The 19,588-nt window shown below is 41.3% G+C and overlaps 1 protein-coding gene across 2 annotated transcripts in view; it reads left to right on the forward strand.

Moving 5' to 3' along the window:
* The window catches only part of Osmr (oncostatin M receptor), a 54,231-nt gene that overhangs the window by 25,371 nt on the left and 9,272 nt on the right, over nt 1–19,588 (forward strand). Inside the window, exons 5-12 of one of the 2 annotated variants that reach the window (XM_034523559.2) lie at nt 2,409–2,687; nt 4,054–4,186; nt 4,858–5,009; nt 9,513–9,655; nt 10,304–10,457; nt 15,029–15,105; nt 16,424–16,646; nt 19,082–19,261. In XM_034523559.2, coding sequence (XP_034379450.1) covers nt 2,409–2,687; nt 4,054–4,186; nt 4,858–5,009; nt 9,513–9,655; nt 10,304–10,457; nt 15,029–15,105; nt 16,424–16,646; nt 19,082–19,261 — 1,341 coding nt within the window. The other variant, XM_076916145.1, reaches the window with a different exon arrangement.

The following is a 19,588-nucleotide window of genomic DNA, read 5'->3' on the forward strand; positions in this document are numbered from 1 at the left end:
TCAAAATAAAAATAAAAAGTGGTTTTGAAATTCCCTGTGGAGCTCTAGATGTATGAACTTTTACCTCTGAATATTTTCATTGAGGTAATTATCTAATTCAGATAGTTCTGTATTCATTTTCTAAGTATGCAAAACATGTTTACCTTAAACACCTTATATGTGTGTTTTTCTTAAAGCAGCACAAATATATGATATATATATATATATATATATATATATATATATATATATATATGGGAAAGATGTTGGGACTGTTTCTGTCAGGGTCTCTTTTGTGATTTGCAGCAATTCTGTCTTCAGAAAGCAGGCTTAGACAATCTGTAAACAAATGAGGGCAGCTATGTGTCAATAAAACTTTATTTAGAAAAACAGATGGCAGGTTTGACTTAGCTCACAGGCTATGGTTCTCTAACCCTCAATTTAGAGACAGGAGTAATATCGGGAGAACAAAGCAGCTTTTCATTATAGTGATAAAATTGTGGAGAAATAACTTTAATTATCCCTTAATTTTGATCATTGAACATTGTTGTAGGAACGGTTTAGAGTGGACTTTAGCATAGCTTATGTTGAATTTGGCTATAGGCCAGATCCATAGCAATAGAATTTCCATTCTTCATTGTATTACATGAAATTCTACCAATATGATCATTTCTTTGCCAAGCATTGATGCAAATCTATTAACCTATTAATAATTAATATTAATATTAATTAACCTCCTAAGTGGCAACCTATTAACCCAGGACTAGTTTAGTGCATACATTGATAATAATAAAAGTAAGTGTACATTCTACAGTTTTAAACACTAGACATTGGTTTTGCTATCACATTGACGCTAAGAAATAGGCTTTATTTTTACCCCCAGTTCACAGATACATAAAAGGGTGTCCAGGGAAAGTAAAGAACCTACCGAGGCTATGCACTTCACAACTATATCTACTGCTGAAATATGCAGAAAGAAGATGTAAATGTAGAAAGATAGTAAGAATTCCAAGCATGTTGGCACATAAATTCAGTGCTCAGGAATCTGTGTCAGGGGTTAAGATAAATCCGAGGTCAGCTTGGATGGATTATATAGAGAATTCAAGGCTGGCCAAGAATAAATAGTGAGATTCCATCTCTGAAAACTCAAATCAACAGTGAGAGAAAGAAATAAACACGTCATAAACAACGTTGGTAAAATTGACTAGACTTCTCAAAACCGTAACTGTAAAATGTATACGAGTATAAAATGGGAATCCTGATTCTCAGAGTGCTGTTTCCCAACGGTGACTGTTCGGTAGAATCATTCAGAGATCTTGCAAACCCTCAGAAGAGCCGCACGTGGCACAGTGAAGTCAGTGGTAGCCTAGTGGCCTGATAGGAGATCAGCCAGGCTACTTCAGACTCAAGAGAGAGGTGAGGTGGTGAAGCCTGAGTGGCAGGTGGGGGGGGGGGGGATGGCCTTCTAGAAGGCCACCTAAAGGGAGACACTGTAGAAAGTGTCAGGAGGGAGGAAGTTCTTCTGGGAGTCCTTAGAGCTTTGATATGTCCAAGGTCACATAGAAGGAAAGACTGGAGCAAAAGAGATGAGAGTCGGGTGAGCAGCTTCTCTGCGAAGGCAGAGAGGACGTGATGCCCAGTGATGGAGAGAGACACGGGCTTTGGAGCTGGGCAGCATTTTAAGGAAGAGTTCGTTTCGGCAGCTCTTATTTCAGGGGTACAGTCCATGATGGCAGGGACAGTCAGGCTGGTTTGGGCTTGCAACAGCGGTTCACATCTCACCCACCATCAGGAAACAGAAGCCCTAGTGCTCCGCTCACGTTCTCCATTCCCTACAGTCCAGGATCCGAGCCAGGGCCTGGTGCCAAGCACAGTTACAAAGTCTTCCCATCTTGATTAACCTAATCAATATGACCGCTCATAGACACGCCCAGAGACTCCTCTCCCAGACACTCAAGTCGACAATAATAGAGAATCTCTTAGAGATTCTGAATCTCAAATTGACAATCACAGAGACCCACGAGATCTAAATATGCTTTAGCTACCGACAAGTTAAGCAAACTTAGCTCTGAGTCCCTGCCTATCTCGAGGTTGAGAGGGAGGCCTTGAGCATCACTTGAGAAAAGGAACCCAAACACTTCATGAGGCTTTCCTGCATAGTGAGCCCCACAGAGAGCAGGTACAAACAACAGCAACATCACAATAACCACAAGTGATGATTGTGACGCTGTTTTCGCTGGGACAGTATGACAAAAGGTACCTCAGTGGAGAAGATTGGTTTCCCCCTACCAAAAGGTCCAGGAACCACATGGAACTTTAGGTTGCTATTTCCACAGAAGGTGGAATAAAACCATTTTACCTACAGGGAGTGGGAGAGGATGTGTCTTGAAATCTGAATAATATTCTAACTAAGGCCTTTTGTCTTTCAGCACAAGTTTCAGTTGACCCTGATACATTATTATTACTTCCACAAGACAAACTCTTGGAAGAAGGCTCCAATGTCACCATCTGTTTGATGTATGGGAAGAATCTATATAATGTATCCTGTAAGTTGCAAGAAGAGCCAATCCATGGAGAACAACTTGATTCACACGTGTCATTATTAAAATTGAATAATGTAGTTTTCCTTAGCAACGCAGGGACAAACATCAATTGTCAAGCCATGAATACTACTAAAAATCCATTTGGTACTGTTCTCTTGGTTTCAAGTAAGTATTAGAGTAGTGGTTCTCCACCTTCCTAATGCTATGACCATTTAATACCATTCTTCATGTTGTAGTGACCCCCAACCATAAAATTATTTTCAATGCTTCTTCACAACTGTAATTTTCTATTGCTATAAATCATAATCTAAATACCTGATGTGCAGGATATCTGATGTGCAAACCCTGTGGGTGTTATGACTCACAGGTTAAGAACCACTGTATTAGAGTGTTAGGTCTCCTTCCTACTCATTTACCAAAAGGCAAAAAACAAACAAACAAACAAACAAACAAACAAAAAACCGTGGTCAAACATGGTTTTAGGTTTTTTTGATTTCACAAGCTTTCCAAAAGGAGGTTTTGAAACTAATACCCTGCAGCAATACTCCCAGGATATTCTTTTTATTCATGACATTTGATATCAGTTTTATTTCTAGAACCAATAGTATTAAAGGAGAGAGATTTCCATTTATGACATGGACCACTGGAAACACTAATTCTTCTTTGTCTCCACTCAACTGAACTGGAATCCTCTCTGAATCATGGAGGGATGGGTGCTGCTATTAGCCAGCCAACTACAGAAAGAGGGTGCACAGAGGTTCAAAGACCTTTGGTGACCTTATCTTCTGGGTAGGCCTATCCACTTGGTCATTTCTGTAAATGGCATAGCAATGAGTTGGAGAATCCATGAATATGAGAGGCTTCTAGCCGCAATGTATTATTAGTTCACCAGCAGTGGCCAATAGTGTTCTTAACTGAGTGGCCTGTTTCAGGGGAGTGAGAACAATGCTGGCTTTTCTGTAGGTCACAGTATCGCTGTGCTATGTGGTCTTCTGTGTGTGCTTTCAAGTTTCCATCCATCACATACCTAGACCATGGTACAGAATCTGAAACATCTCTCACTATTGCTGTAGGAGGCAATTGCAGGTCTGGATGCTTTCATCATCTGAATCTCCTACTCTCTAGGCTCTGGGAATAGAGCCTACTCTACATTTTTGAGGAGCTTTTGCCATTCCCAGGACTCCCTGCTCCATACTGTAGAAGTGAACCAGTTCATAGTCTGGCTGACATACCTGGGCTTGAATGGAAGCCACAGAATTAATATGGGACACTAACCCTCTTTCAGATAGACACAGTGCCAACCTCATGCACAATAGAGACTATCACTAAGCTATCCCAGAATGGAGAGAGACTAACACAGAGGAAGTACCTGAAGAACCTCTCTGGGGCTATTGATCTGCTGACTTCCATCTTTTGATCCCTTCATCGTTTGGGGGCCTGGGATTTCAGACCCCAGGCAGAACTTTCCTTTTGACTTATTATTCAATAAAAGAGGTTAATTAGATCTTTCATCTTTCCTTTGTATGGACAGAAGTACTTGAAGAACCCAAGAATTTTTCCTGTGAAACCCAAGACTTTAAGACCTTGGACTGTTCATGGGAACCTGGGATAGATACGATTTTGCTTTGGTCTCAACGTTTTCAAAACTACACTTTATGTGAATCGTGAGTCTGCTCTGATTACATCATCCATATGGTCTTCCTTGTTTAATGGTCACATGATAAGTGGTTCTCTCTTAGAGAAGCACACACCCTTAGAGAAGACACACATACTCTTGGGTATGTCTTCTCTTCTTCTGGGTATATCTTTTCCTCATACCCTTTATAGTTAAGCCTATATTAGTATGTCTTTAAAAAAATCTCCAACTCTACCCATAAAAAATGACATATGGAGCAGAAGGAGAGCTATACCTAGATATTTCAGAAAATGTGTGCAAATATTTTAGAACTACCTTCTGGGATCACAAGAAAATCTTTTTGTGTCTTACAGGGGTATAGAACCTTCTACCTGATGTGCTCTGAAAGAACATGTACAATTAAAATAAGAATAATAGATTGTGTATCTTTATGTTAAAATAGTCTTATCTGTTGATATGACTTTCTCCAACTTTTCTAAATTTTTAAGAATATTCAGCTACATTAATTAAGTCTATAGCACCCACAAAAAAATTTCATCACATACAGAAATTCACTGAAACATTTTCATTATTGGTGACAAATCAATGAATTAATGGTTTTAATATTCTAAGAAATCAGGATACATCTGCTTTGATTAAAGTGTTTAAACCCTGTCTTTGCTGTCTCTTTTTGTTGTTGTTGTTTTTTCATTTTTTAAGGTTCTCGGAGAGATGTGAAGTTTCTAACCACAGAAACTCCTATACCTGGCAAATCACTGAGGACCCACAGGAAACATATAACTTCACTCTCACAGCTGAAAACCAACTAAGGAAAAAAAGTGTCAGCATCAGTTTTAACCTGACCCATAGAGGTGAGACAGCAATGCTGCAGCCCATGATGGTCACCAGCATACCATTATATACAATGCAACCCAGAGAATGTGCTGTAGATACTGGCCTAGTTCACAATGCAAGTGAAGCTAATCTTTGTTCTTCTCTTTGTTCACCACTGCCCTCATGGATGCATGCATTCTGAAGCACTTGTTTTGATCACATCTCAAGTGTCAGTGAGCTCTCTAACAAACTCTAAAACTAGTATGGAGGCATATACTTACTGCATGGCCTATCCCAGAACCTACCGCTGTCTCTGTCTGTCTCTCTCTCTCTCTCCTCTTCTACCCAGATTGTCTATTGCTTTCAGTTTTATGTAGGAATATGGATGTGTATTCTCATTTCCTGTTTGTTTAAGGATCTGGAAAGTTTAGGCCTTATTGTATAACAAGCCATCTATAGCAATCTAGTAATTACTTTTTATGTAATATTAAATTGCCATGATGTGTTTGCCCTGGGAACATTGCCGTAATCTCTTCTTTGTACTACTACGTAGCACTTCCTGTGAACTACACTATTTTGATCATTCATCTCTTTCAATGGCTTGCAAATTGTATCATGTTTTGCATGGGGTAGAGTTTTAATTAATATTAGGATTTTACATGTGCCTGTACACATATCCACTTTTTTTTAGTATGTACCTAAGAATGGAATTGATAAAGACATAGTCTTCCTGAATGCTTACCTCTCAAATCATTTTCCAAAGTAGTTTTCCCAGTTACATGCTTACTCTGTGGGCTTACTTATTCTCTCTAAGGTTGTAGAATCACTTTTTATTTTTGTCAATTGAACTGAGCATAAAATGGTATTTCTTGATGATTACAAGTTTAACTATCTCTTCCTATATTGGAAACACATCCATTTTCTCTTTTATGATGTGCTAGGTCATGTTATTTATTCATTCATTCCTCTATGGATTGTTACGGTTTTTCCGTGGTGAGGGTGTAATTAATCACTATTCTCTATAACAAGGAGCCCATCAGGCTTGGTTCAAGCCTTAGCCCCACTTCCCACCTCTATCCCTTATGTGGGGGGTGAGGGTCAGGAGAATGGCAGGCACAGACATTTTGAAGATCATCAGGGCATGGTCATCAGGGCACATAGTTTGGCCTAAGGGCAAATTGGGCTATCCATGCCCTATTTTAGTCAAAAGGATGCCATCTACTGGCCTGATGGCAGCCACAACACTCGTTTTGTTTTTGGTTTGGCAAAGCTGTCAGTAAACCTCGCCAGCAGGTTTTTAATTCTCCACATATAGCTGGGAATAGCTTGAGCACCACTGATGGGTAACTTGACCCTTCTGGTAAGTGAGATATCTGCTCATGGGGTAAATGGTCCCCATCTTAAATGCACAATTTCACCTAATGATTCAGTTCCATTTCCCTGGTAGAATTTGTATTTAATCTAGTAAGAACTGCTAGTTCACCCCATGGTGGTGCATGTGAAGCTTCTGGTTATCTGATGCCTGGTCTGGGAGTTGTACTTATCAGCAAACAAGGCGCTCCTAATGTCAGCAAGTCCCAACAACTTGAAAAGCTGAGGCAGACAAGCATGAGTTTGAGCCTATCCTTTGTAATATAGTGAAACCCTGGAATGATGAAAAGAAGATTTGGGACAGGAGGTAGAGGCCAATGCACATGCTCCAAATCTGAGAGTTCTATATACCTACCTGGTGGCAGTTTTCTGTTGTCATACTCTGTACTCAAGCACACTTGGAGATTCTGAACAGCTATGACTGCATTAGGCTAGCAGAGTCTGAAGGTTCTGAGGGTGAGGGTGTGAGGGTTGGACGATGACTTGTTGAATGGCCTGCAAGGCATCCTGTTACAGGAGGCTCCATTTACAGGCAGAGATGCTGTTCATCACCTTGATGTAGAGAACCACAATGACATGGAGGTTGTGTGTATGCTGTTTGGAGAGAAACTCACTCGTTCTTACCTCCTTCTCGTTACTGGGTTAATCAGACTAACCTACCATTTTTCTTTCTGGGATACTCTTTTGGCTTTCATCTCATATGGTCCTTGCATTTGGCATGATATAAGAAGTCTGCTGTTTGTTTGCATGCTTAGAAGAGCTTTGCGAATGGTCAACTTGGATGTCACAAGGTGACAGGGTTTTTTTTATATTTTATTTTTTTTATTGAATATTTTATTTACATTTCAGATGCCATCCCCTTTCCCCATCCCCCCCCCAGAAAACCCCTATCCCATGCCCCCCTTTTTTTGCTTTTATACACTTTTTAAAAATGTTAATCAAAGGCTTTATAAGCTTGGTAATGCTCAATCAGAAGTGTAACCCAATACCCAGCCTAGATATATCAACTATCTTTGACTGGTGGAGACACGTGAACAACTGCCTCTATATCCCCCCCTCCCTTCTCTTTCTTTCTCTCTCTCATCACCTAGCTTCTCCTCTCCTTCTTCTCCTCCTCTCCTTGCTCCTTCTTTTCCTCTTGGTACTCCTCCCACCTTAGCTCCTCCTACATATCACCTTTCCTGTTAAAATAAAACTTTTCTCTCAAAATACAATTAGAGCATAATTATGCCAATTTGTACCAGTGAGGTACAAGATAATCCTAATACCCAGTCCATCATTTTGTCGACTAACCAGAACCTTGTGACGGGTTTTTTTAAAACATTTAAAAAAAAAAAAATCTATGTTAAGTCCCATATAAACAAGGCCATGTCCTGTTCTCCACTCCCTAGGCAGGAGAGCGTTCCTTGAGTAATCTATAACTCAGATGACAGGCACAAATGGACATGGCCACTGTGTGGTTCAAAGTTTCAGCTGTGAGATGGACACTGCTCAGACAGAGGTAGTGTGCTGAGACTGGTCCATTTTCTCTGTCTATAAAGCTACCAATAACAAACTAACCCTGAGGCAGATAAGCAGATGAGTACCAGGGGTCACTCTTCGTCCTTTTAACTGCTTGAGGTCATCTGCTTTATAATTTATTGGTTTTGTACTTCGGGCAACTAAGAAATGTGTTGTGGTCTCCACTAGTCAAACCCATGGAAAAGCCTGACGTTACTGAGTTTCCCATGTGATGTTTATGGCCTGTAGCCATTCTGCATCTTCCCCAGCTGACTCCCGACCAGGGTCTCATTTCCCATACTGTACTTTCCGGTTCTAAAATTTTCAACTGATTCTTTTGTTCCTCCCCCTTTCTTCCCTTCATTCTGAACACCATTCTATGGGCAGAGAGGTGGACATTTAGAATGCACTTTGATGCTGTGTTCATCTCACAGAATTGTTATTGGCCAGACTTGTGGAACTACGCATGTGTTTCCTCCTCTGTGATGGGCCATTAATTGAAGCATATAGGTGCTGGTTACCCCTAAAGCATTCATACTGCTACTGCATCTAAAAGCATCTCACCATACTGGCCATTATTACAGTTCACTGGGTTCACAGTTGGTAAGATCGTTGATGGACTTCCTGCCCTCCCACAGCATCCATATAACCCCTTCCAGAAAGATACCTAGCAACAAGAAGCCTTCTGGTCACTACTGACTTGATTTCTCCATGTCCTTTGACTAATGTGTGTTGTAGCTTCAGCAATAAGGTCTTATCACCAAGTTCTAGTGGGCAGCCAGGAGCACTGGGAATAACTTGGACTATTTTAAGAGTCTCTGGGATGCCTCTGAGCAACAGTGTAAGGGAATAAGCTGGGTTTTTTATTTGCCAATGTATGGTGCCTGGGACAAGATAGTCCCATGTATAGGGCACTCTTTTAAATGAAAGATTATGTATTTGATGCGTCTAAAGAAGTTGTTTTCTCTGTGGCTTTTCAAACATCCTTAGGGTCTGAATGCCCCCCACCCCTCTTCGGCCATACCTCAGCATCCCTCTTCTTATGTGACCTACCTCTGCATTAGTCCCCCTTTCTTTTTTCCTTTTATTAGCTTCAGTTTCTTTGCTGAGGACTATTTTCCTTCTATTCATTTCAACTGTGTGTCTTTGGCTCATGGACCTATTTTAAACTCTCCTGTAGCAGGTTCTATCCTGTGGGTCATTTGGAGGCTGGCATTTGTTAATGATCTTCTCCCTTGACAATTGGTGACATTATTATTGAGTGTTTTGTATATTGGATTGCTTGCGGTTATTTCCTTGATATTGTGAACATTATTTTAGTTAGATTTAGGTTGTATTCTAACCTTTCTCTACCGACTCCCTTCTTTCAAGTTTGACTCTCCTCCACAACCTGACTGATGATATATAATTTTAAGAGCCCGTGTGTAATTACATTTTGTGTTTTATTTCAGTGATTAATACACTTAGTGTTAATATATAAGGTAATTAGTGAATGAAAGACATCAGACACTTGTCATAATACTCAGCAAGCCCAGTAGTGTCTATACTTTCCTAAACATAAGCAAAAAGCATTGGAGAATGAATAAATGATGAGATGAGTTGCCTATTTACTGAGCTCTGGTTTGGATCTGCCTGAGTTCTCTTTTTGTTTCCTATTCTTTTATTGACAGTTCATCCAAAGGCTCCCCATGACGTCACCCTTAAAGCTGTAGGTGCTACAAAAGCCAACATGACTTGGAAGGTTCACTCCCGTGGAAACAACTACACACTTTTGTGTCAAATTGAACTCCAATATGAAGGAGAGGTGATACACGTAAGAACATTTGTTCGTTTCCTGTTTAAAAAAAAAATTTGATATACCTAAGCAGAGATATGGCAGATCAAGTTTGTATGTTTGTTTGTTTGTTTGTCTGTTTTCAGCTTGGGTGACACACACTTGTAACCCTACCATTCAGGAGGCTTACTTAGGAGATCACAAGTTTAAACTTATCTTTAGCTATGTAATTCGACTCTTTCTGCAAAACCAACCGAAATACAAACAAAAAATGCCTTATTTCAAACCAAGCATGCTGGTTCACACCTGTAATTGGAGAGGCAAAGGCAGGAAGATTACCTCAAGTTGGAGGCCAGCCTGATACACATAGTGAGTTCCAAGCTAGCCAGGGCTACGTTGAAAGACTTTGCCTCCAAAGAAAAAGAACAACCCAACAGTAAGATTAATCAGGCCCTTACTTCAACATTGGTTCATAGTCTGGATGATCTGTTGAAAGGAGGCCCTGCAATTGATCTAAATATTTGGAGTGGAAAACAAAAAACAAAAAACAAACAAACAAAACCTAAGGGGAAAAATTTCCTTGACAGACCTGGTCTTAATCCAAATTAGAGACCACAGTATTCTGATTTGGCCTTGCAACACAAGTGCAACTGTAGTCTCTGTTCTTCCCTCACTTTCTTGACCCAGGAGCACAACGTTTCTGTCCACATGAGCGCAAACTACCTCTTCAGTGATCTGGAGCCAGACACAGAATACAAGGCTTGTGTGCGCTGTGCAAGTGCCAACCACTTTTGGAAATGGAGTGACTGGACGCAAGAAGAGTTCAGCACACCTGAGGCTGGTAGGTGTGACTCCCTGGCATTGATCTCATGGTCTAAGCCACAGGATATGGGTTGACTTCCTTCAGAGCTTTCATTTGTGCCAAATGCTGGGAGGGAAGTGTTAAAACAAAGCAGCTGTCATACTTTAAAGTTGGATTGAATGCCTACTGAGCAAAGGCATGTGGTAACAGAGTTACCTCTAGTATGGTTTTTCAAGTAGTTTCTTTGCTATTGCTGGGAATATTGCTTTGGATGTAGGTGTGGATTTTAACTCTGGACTGAGGACAAAGGATATGTCAGTGCTTTGGAAAGCACTGGCCTCATTCCACACAGCAGCAGACTGTCCTTGGGTAGGTCATGGTCTTTGGGACAGTTACCTTTAGTAGTAAGTGGTTCTTCTCAGTGCTGATACACTTGGGTCCTCTCCAGTTGTCTTTGGTAGTTTTCTTCAGTCCTGAGCATGCATGAATGATGGATGTCAAGAGATGAGATGGCCTGGCCCAGTTCGAAGACCTTTCCAGTTCAAGATAAAATCATGGCTACTCTCTATTTTCTAGATGAGGCAACTTGTGACCAATTGTCGAATCGACTTGCTGCATTTGTCCTGTTGGTAAACAGCAGTCACATGATAAAGCAATAGAGGCTCATCTCTGATTCTTCATGATGCTTTGTGCTCCTTATTACGTATGGAGCAACTTTTTTTTTTTTTTTTTTTTTGATTCTCCTGGTATATAGAAGACCACTAAGGCAGAGAGGCAAAACGTGGGACTGTGCTAGGACTCACTTGCAGCAGCCTGGCTCTGGTGCCCCAGGACTTCAGTGAGGCTCTGCGGTCTCCCTCTCTCTTGATTGGTCATTACACCCTTAAAACCATGGACTCAAGCTCCAGTCATGTTAGTGTCAAAAGAAACTTTGCACATGTATGTTTGTCTCTTCTTGCTGTCTGTGTATAGTAGGCAGAGCTTTTGTGGCATTCTAGAAGTATCATTGTAAAGGAGAGAAACAGTGACAAATCCTCACTCAGAATCTATACATGAGAGGGCCGTGGTAGGGCTCAGCCTCCTACTTCTATCCCGTGGTTGCTTTCTACCTCACACCCCTCAAGGATCTGGCCATCTTGTGGGGGTGTACAGACTGTCCAAGAAAGCTGTTGTGGTATTCACCACAACTGTTGAATTATTAGATGACTTTAATTTCAATTCTGTCAGCTTGCTTTATATCTTTGCCAATTTTCGTCAGTTATAACTAAAGTGTTGTGTAAAGAGAACATAGCCAAGGGGAAGGGTGACATTGGATTATGATATAGTAAATCCAAAAAGATGTCTGCCTGCTTTGGATGATAAGAAAATGAGGGGAGGGTGGGAGATGACTCAGTGTGTTAACGTGGTTGCCACCAGGCCTGCCTTTGCTTTCCTCCAGTTTCAAACCTGACTTTGGTCCCTGGGACCACAAGGTAGAAAAAAAGAACCAATTTCAACATGTTTTCCAATGTCCATCCGGGCATCAAGACACTAGCACTTATGTGCATACAAACACATAAGTACACACAAACAAGTGATGAAGTAAATTTTTTGTTTGTTTGTTTGTTTTGTTGTTTTTTGTTTGTTTGTTTTTGTTTTTCAAGACAGGGTTTCTCGTGTAGCCCTGGCTGTCCTGGAACTCACTTTGTAGACCAGGCTGGCCTCGAACTCAGAAATCCGCCTGCCTCTGCTTCCCAAGTGCTGGGATTAAAGGCGTGTGCCACCACCACCCAGCTCTAAATCTTTTTTAAAGAAACTGAGATAAATCTACTAACAGTGAATCTGTAGATGCATTGTCCTCTTACCTGGTTCTGAGGGCTGGAAACTCTAGTGTTTACATGGATTTTAATAATGCAAAATAATAGCATGCATGGAGTTAAATGACAGTAGAAGCTGTACTGTATTTAAAATATATAGCAATACCAATTTATGAAGCACTTGGGTTTTTTTGTTTGTTTGTTTGTTTGCTTGTTTTTTGAGTAATGATTTACCGATCAGCACAAGATTTGGGATGGAATCTAATGCTGTGCCTGTCTCTCAGGCTTTTTGTTTCGCAAGTTAAAACCTGGTCCAATAACTTAAAGACATGTATGATCACCTTGAGGTTTTGTATGAAGCGTCAGGAATTAACGGAAACAAGGAGCTGGTTGTTGATGCAGTCGACCATAGGTTTCTAATACAGAGATCAATTTTTATGCAGTGTGCCCCCTCGTGACCTTTCATCTCATATCACATTACTGTCCTCTCAAAACCAAGAAAGAACAGAATGTAGAACAAGATGAAACAGCTCCATTTTGTTAAATATTATACATATATGGCAGTTGATGTAACATGTCCATGTTACAAATAGATATATATTTTTTTTTTTTAAGAAGAATTTCCATGCTAAGGTTGCAGTCCAAAGAGAGTAACTGGAGTTTCACTTCTCGGCTCAGCTGAGGCTGGATTTCAGCACATACACAGCCCGACCATAGAGAGGTTTTGAGAAGGAATTTGAGTATGAGTTGCATCCGTAGGGCCTCGCTGCTGTATGAAGCCATACCTGTGAGTCTCCACGAACTCGCTAAAAGGATGCCGTGCTCTCAGCAGGTACTCCTCACCTTAGCTGAGGAAGCCCACACCTTCTCTTTTGATGATCGTTCTGTTCTCCCATTCATGTCAAAGTATGACCATAAAAGAATACAATGGAGAATTCAGTTCTATGTAGAATACACAGTATTACCCAAGTCAAGCAAAGTGAACTGCAAATTGAAAACTACATACTCATCTTAGGAGCATTTGCGTCCACTTTTTAAAAGCAAAAGGCGACAGTGAAAAATACTGGGTCTTAGAAGTTTAAAAGAAATCACATTAATATTATTATTTTTCTGTCACATAGGCTCGATTCTGAGCATTTTGTTAAACTTGGGCCTGAAAGTGACCATCAATTTCCTGAATAATGTCATGGCTGTGAAGCTGTCAATCATGAGTTTCAGTGGCTTCATTCTCCCTCCTGCATGTTTTGAACTTAGTCTCTCTGAACCTCATTTTCCTTATCGAGAGAATAAAGTAAATAAGGGTGCCTACACGGCAGGAAAGCAAGGGAAAAACGTGTATAAAATAAAACAAGCATGCTACTCAATTATCCTTTTATAAATTTCACCTCTATTTTATATACATTAGATCTGCCCCCAAACAGCTTTAAAGTTACACAGAGTAGTCTTGAGTTCAGCTTGCTAGGGGTTCAAAGACTGAAAAAAATACAGATAAATGATAGATAGATAGATAGATAGATAGATAGATAGATAGAGATGGTTGAGACAGACAGATAGATAGATAGATAGAGAGAGAGAGAGAGACAGACAGACAGACAGACAGACAGACAGACAGATGATTAGACAGGGAAGTGAGTGATTCTTTTTAATATATCAATGGAGTAAGTACAGATATAGCTCAAGTCAACTCTCAGTTCACATAAATGTCTGAAGAGAGGGCAGAGAGGAAAGACTGAGATGTGTCATCAGGTTGCTTTCTGGGCTTTCATTTCACTTTTCACTCTCTAGACCATGTTTCTGGAGCTTATCCAAAGGCTCAGGCCTGGAGCCAGAATCTAGGATTTCAAAGTCAGAGGAGCCAAGGCCAGCTGCAGTGAGTGATCCATCTTCCTCTGTAAGATGGACTCTTGGAAGCAGTACACAGTGCCATGACTTGGGGACCAGTCACCTGGCCCCTGTGTGCCAATAAAAGATAGCTGACAGGATCAGGAAGCAGACGGGGCAAAGAAGTATTTCCAGGTTGTAACTCCAGTGAGGGGTCAGCAGAAGAAGTTGTGAAAGCCAGGCAGGACCCCTGGGCTTGCTGGCCCAAAGGCCTAGGCTAGTTTGTCTTTATCTTAGACTTGGCAATTGTTGCTGTCTAGGGGAAAAAATGAGAAACTGACCTACATCCTCTTAGAATTGTTCTGACAAAAAAAAAAAAAAAAAAAAAAAAAAAAAAAAAAATCATTAGTGGCCTCCAGAGGCTCTAGGGCTGACTGGTAGGTTTCAAGTTTGGTATTGTATTCAAAACAGCTTATCTTTGTTTCTAAAGAACCTTAAAGCACCTACTATAAACTTATAAGGACATGTTCTTAATATAATGTGGTATCATGTACAATGAATATACACACTGAGAGTATTTAAAAACCCTCACTGTGAGTGCCGAGTGAGCAGTGTGGCTGTCGACCTATGGACAGAAGACACAGAAAGTGAGACGCTTAGCTAACAAGCCCCTGGGAGGACCCATAATAATGATGGCTTGGAACAGCAGCTCTCAACCTGTGGGTCGTGACCCCCCCACACACACACACAGGGGTCACATATCAGGTATCCTGCATATCAGATATTTACATTATGATTCATAACAGTAGCGGAATTACAGTGATAAAGTAACAACAAAATAATGTTATGGTTGCAGGGGTTCACCACAACACAAAGAGCTGTATTAAAGGGTCGAAGCATTAGGAAGATTGAGGACCACTGGCTCAGAAGGACATGGAAAGTATGACCTTTGCAGACAAAATGACCTTGGGACTTGTCTTTGGTTCATTTCAGCCCCCTCACAGGCTCTTGATGTGTGGAGACAAGTGCGAGCAGAGAAGGGAACACATGTTGTGACCTTATTCTGGAAGGTAAGACTTGCAGCTTCAGAAGGTCTGACTTGCTGCTTCTGGATAGCAGTGCACTTCCCAGCCAGGGGAAACCATGGTGTCAGTCTCACAGGGCTGGTTATCAGGGAGAAAGACCCAATCCATACCCATGTCCGAGTACTTAAGCTACAATTTCCCTGAGCCCAACTGATGGCTGATGGTTGATTCTGATTATTCGAATCTTTCCTGAATGTTCTATTTAGGTCTGCCACATAACTTTGGCACGGCTTAAGACAAAGAGCTATGTCTAGAGTTACATAGTCTGCTTTTGAATTATGAATATGTAAATACAAAAGTTTTGAATCAAGCTATTAATTTATGATAGAAGATAAACATTACCCTTCTGCCTGGCACAGTTCACTGCATGACTACCTAAAAAGCCAGCTTTGTATTCAGGGCTCTGAGATTCCTCAATGTCTCATGCCAAAACATGGTAATAGGAGATTGTTGGCCCATTGTCGCAGGCTCACCAGGTTTTTCTCTCCCCTTGAGTTTGGCGCAGTCTTCTGGGTCTCTGCATATACATGTGCGGCTCTGCTGACTTCTGTCCTCAGCCTAAGGGGACAGCTACCACTTAATCTAAGATCCAAGGGTCCACAGAGCAGGACATAGCCTGCTCCAAGGATAGCAGACCCCAGGAAGCTCTAATGGATGCTGACCTGGGACTGTGAGGGCCAGGACTTCTCTGTAATCATAAGCATCTTATAAAATAAGGCGTATAAATTAGGGGGCAGAGGTCAGGGTGAGAGGACCAGGTAAAGGGAGACCAGGAAGACAGGCTCTTCTTACACGAACTTCTGGGTGCTGGTTCCACTCCTGTGCCTTCTCTCAGCTGCCTTTCAAATCTTACTTCCTCTGGAGGTAAGGAGTCTATATTCCTCTTGACTTTTGACTCAGTCCCTACTCTCTGGATCCACTAAAAATCTTTTAATATAATCTCTAAATGATTTTTGTCTCTGCTCTCTTCAGTTAGATTGGCATGCCTGATTCTAGGCTTGGTGTGGAGATGATTTCTCTATTTAATTTTATGAATGTGCTGATGTGCGTGCATGTGTGTGTGTGCGTGTGTGTATGTATGCACACAGAGAGACATATGTTTGTTCTAATATGTTTATATGTGTGCATGTGTAAATGAGGCAGTGTATGTGTACATATGTGTGTGCACACAGGTGTGTGCATATATATTTGTTTGTGTGTGTACGTTCTTATGTATATGTGGATTGGGCAGCTAAGGGAAGGAAGAAATGGAAAAGTAATTATAGAATTAAGCCCATTTTGAAATGATTATTATCTTTTCCAGCCACTATTAAAATCGCAGGCCAATGGCAAAATCATAGCCTATGATATAGTTGTAGAAAATGAAGCCAAACCAACGGAATCAGAACACTACTCTGTTCTGGCACCAGCCCTTAGCACAAACCTGAGCCTCGACCTTCATCCTTACAAGATTCACATCACAGCCAACAACAGTGCGGGGGCATCTCCTGAGTCCGTGATGGTCCTTTCTAAAGATTCTGGACATGGTGAGTCAGCCTTGGTCAATTGGACTTCCATTCTTGGGAGTAACATTGATGATATTTCCAAATAGTAACAGACAAAGCATTAACTTGAGGCAATCATGTGTGTGTGATCAGACACTTCCTTCAGAGCTGGGTGTATCAGCAGGTTGCAATATGACAGTACTTTCACAGTGGTCCAGCACACTCTGTCCCTGGGTGCTTCCGCACACTTAAGGGATGATCTAAAATTCATGTGAATGAATGCAATCTCACAGCAATTATCCCTGAGAGTCAAGACAGTGCCCTAGAGATGTTGTCTTAGGAGATATGGATCATATTTACTGTGCTGTAACCAATATTTGCCAACTCTTATCATCTATTAAGAGTTTATGGAACAGCCATGCTGATGGAACATGCCTGTAGCTACAACAGTTAGGAGGTTGAGGCAGGAGGATCACGAATTTGAGGCCAGCCCCTGCTACATAGTGAGACTACAGTGAGACAGAACAGTGGTGGGGGCTGAGGAGCCCATGAATATCATGGCTATCCTCAGGAGAGCTGACATACTCTTTCAAGAGATTGTAATTTGGCCAAGTTTGTAGAATAACAACAGATGATAACCTGCTAATCTTTCAGCCAACTAAGGAGTGGGCAAAAAGGACGTGATCTCACATCTAAACCTACGAGTGACATTAATGCCCTTCTTGACTGAGCCATAGAAAGTCTGGGCACACTATATCCCTAGTCTCCTGCCAAGAGACAGTGTACATAACAGAAGGCAAAAGGAAGCTAACCCGCTGAGGTCATTAATGTACCTTGTGATAATGCCATCCTGCAGTTCTTGCTGTAAAGATGCCAGCGCCTTCTCATGGGGCTAGGAAGGATTGCATGGTTCAATTACAGTTCAGTTTAAGCTTAGGCTAAGTGAACCATATTAGAAGGTATTTTGTTTTCAAAAAAGACTGTCTTATGTGAATTTTGTTCTATTGCTCTGGAGTAGGGCCACATTTTAACCTTGAGACTGAGGATTTTTATCCATTACCACAAAATTTCACTGAAAACGGCCGTTCAAATTTTTCTGGGCATCCTGTTACACCTGGAAGTTCTAATTACCAGTTAATCATTGCGTGGAAGTAAGATGCTGCTCGTCTTTCTGGGTCGCTGTTACACAGTAGGGTCACTGTTACACAGTAGGAGCACAGCTCTAGGCATGAAGTCAAAGATGTTGAGCTGCTTCCTTCAGTGTGCTGGTTCCCAGCTGAAGTTGACCCACACAGCTTCCTCCCCTTCCTCCATCACAGAAAGACATCTGCCTCACACCAGAACTGACATTTCCTCTTTACTTGTTCAGAGGTGCAAGAAATGTGGACCCTCACTCCTTGAGAACACTGGAGACTCAGAGTAGTGGGAACAAGGAGGTTTATTTCATGACTTTTACAAGACTGAGTGTGACCCCGGAAAGGCCATCGATGGAGCTTTTGTCACCCAAACACAGAGGTCTTCCTCCATCCCTTTCCACATTGGCTGAGCAACCAAAAAAATTCAATCTTACAAGTCACCTGCCACTTACTGTTGTCATTTCCCAAACAAAACCTGTGCTGGATTCACCGAGATGTTTTACATACTGTTTATTTAAAACACATACTGTTTCTTTAAAACAGTTGGATGGCCGAGCAGGAAAGCCTAGCTGCTAGTAATTTGTGACTCTGTGCTTTTATTTTGGCTGGTGGCAGTGAGAGGTGTCCTTAGCAAGCTTCTTAGCAAGGCTCCTGTGTTTTTTGTTCGCTTGTAGCTGCATCTAAGCTGGCTGGAGGCACTCTTGAAAGTGAACCATTACCAATACGTTACAAACGAACCATGTACAACAGACATCCCAAACTTAGGGTCCTACTGCTTCTCAAGCTGCTGATTTGAAACATGATTTGAAGACTAGAGACAGTGAGGAACACCTTAGCCAATCCTCTATAGCAATTAGAGGTTCCTGCCTGTGAGATACTGTTAGTCAACTTCCCACTGTTATGACAAAGTACCAGAGGGAAAAATTATAAGAAGGTAAAGTTTGTTCTGGTTCATAGTTGTAGAAACTGATATCATGGTTGGTTAGTTTGTTGCTTTGGGGGCTGTCGGGAAGATGAATATCATGGTGGGTAGCTTGTGATAGAGCAAAACTCATGGGGCTTGGGAAGGAAAGAGAGGACTGCACCAGGGTCTCTTCTTTCATAGCATGCCCAGTAATCTAACTTCAGTCTTCCAGTGTCAACATCTGAAAGGTTTCACTGCTTCTAAAGAGTGTCACAATCTGCGGACCAAGGTTTTAGGTACAGAAGCCCTTGAGAGACAGTTTAAAGCAAAAGCATAAACAAATATTGCAAGTGTTGATTTCTTTCCTTCCTGGGAATATGTAAAAAAAAAATACATTGAACTGAATCAGAAGTATTATTCTATTTGTTTCTGTACAGAAGAGGTCCAGGAAAAAACAATTAAAGGTATGAAGAATGCATTCAATATTTCTTGGGAGCCTGTATCTGGAGACACAGTAGGCTATGTTGTGGACTGGTGTGCACATTCTCAGGACCAACACTGTGATTTGCAGTGGAAGAACGTAGGTCCCAATACCACAAGCACCATCATCACCTCAGGTGAGAGTTCTCAGTGTTCCTCCTTGCATATCCTTCTTGCAGGAAGTTCAACATAGACTTCGGTTCTGGTCTATGGATACTTTGTGCTAGGCTAATGATTTTGAAGTGACGAGTCCAGTATGGTTGCTCGGAGATCAGACTTATTGGGAATCGATTCTGAACTTTGAACTTAAAATCTACTGCAGCAAAGTATGGAAATGTAGACCCATAGTGCAGATTTTAATAAATGTCTCTGCTAAATTAGAGGGGCATTGGAACCGTTTGCAGAAAGCTTTGGCAGATGCAGAGAACAGCACAAACTTCGGACATTTAGGGCATAGAGTTGAT

This window comes from Arvicanthis niloticus, chromosome 19 (assembly GCF_011762505.2).
Source record: "Arvicanthis niloticus isolate mArvNil1 chromosome 19, mArvNil1.pat.X, whole genome shotgun sequence".
Classification (NCBI taxonomy): Eukaryota; Metazoa; Chordata; class Mammalia; order Rodentia; family Muridae; genus Arvicanthis; species Arvicanthis niloticus.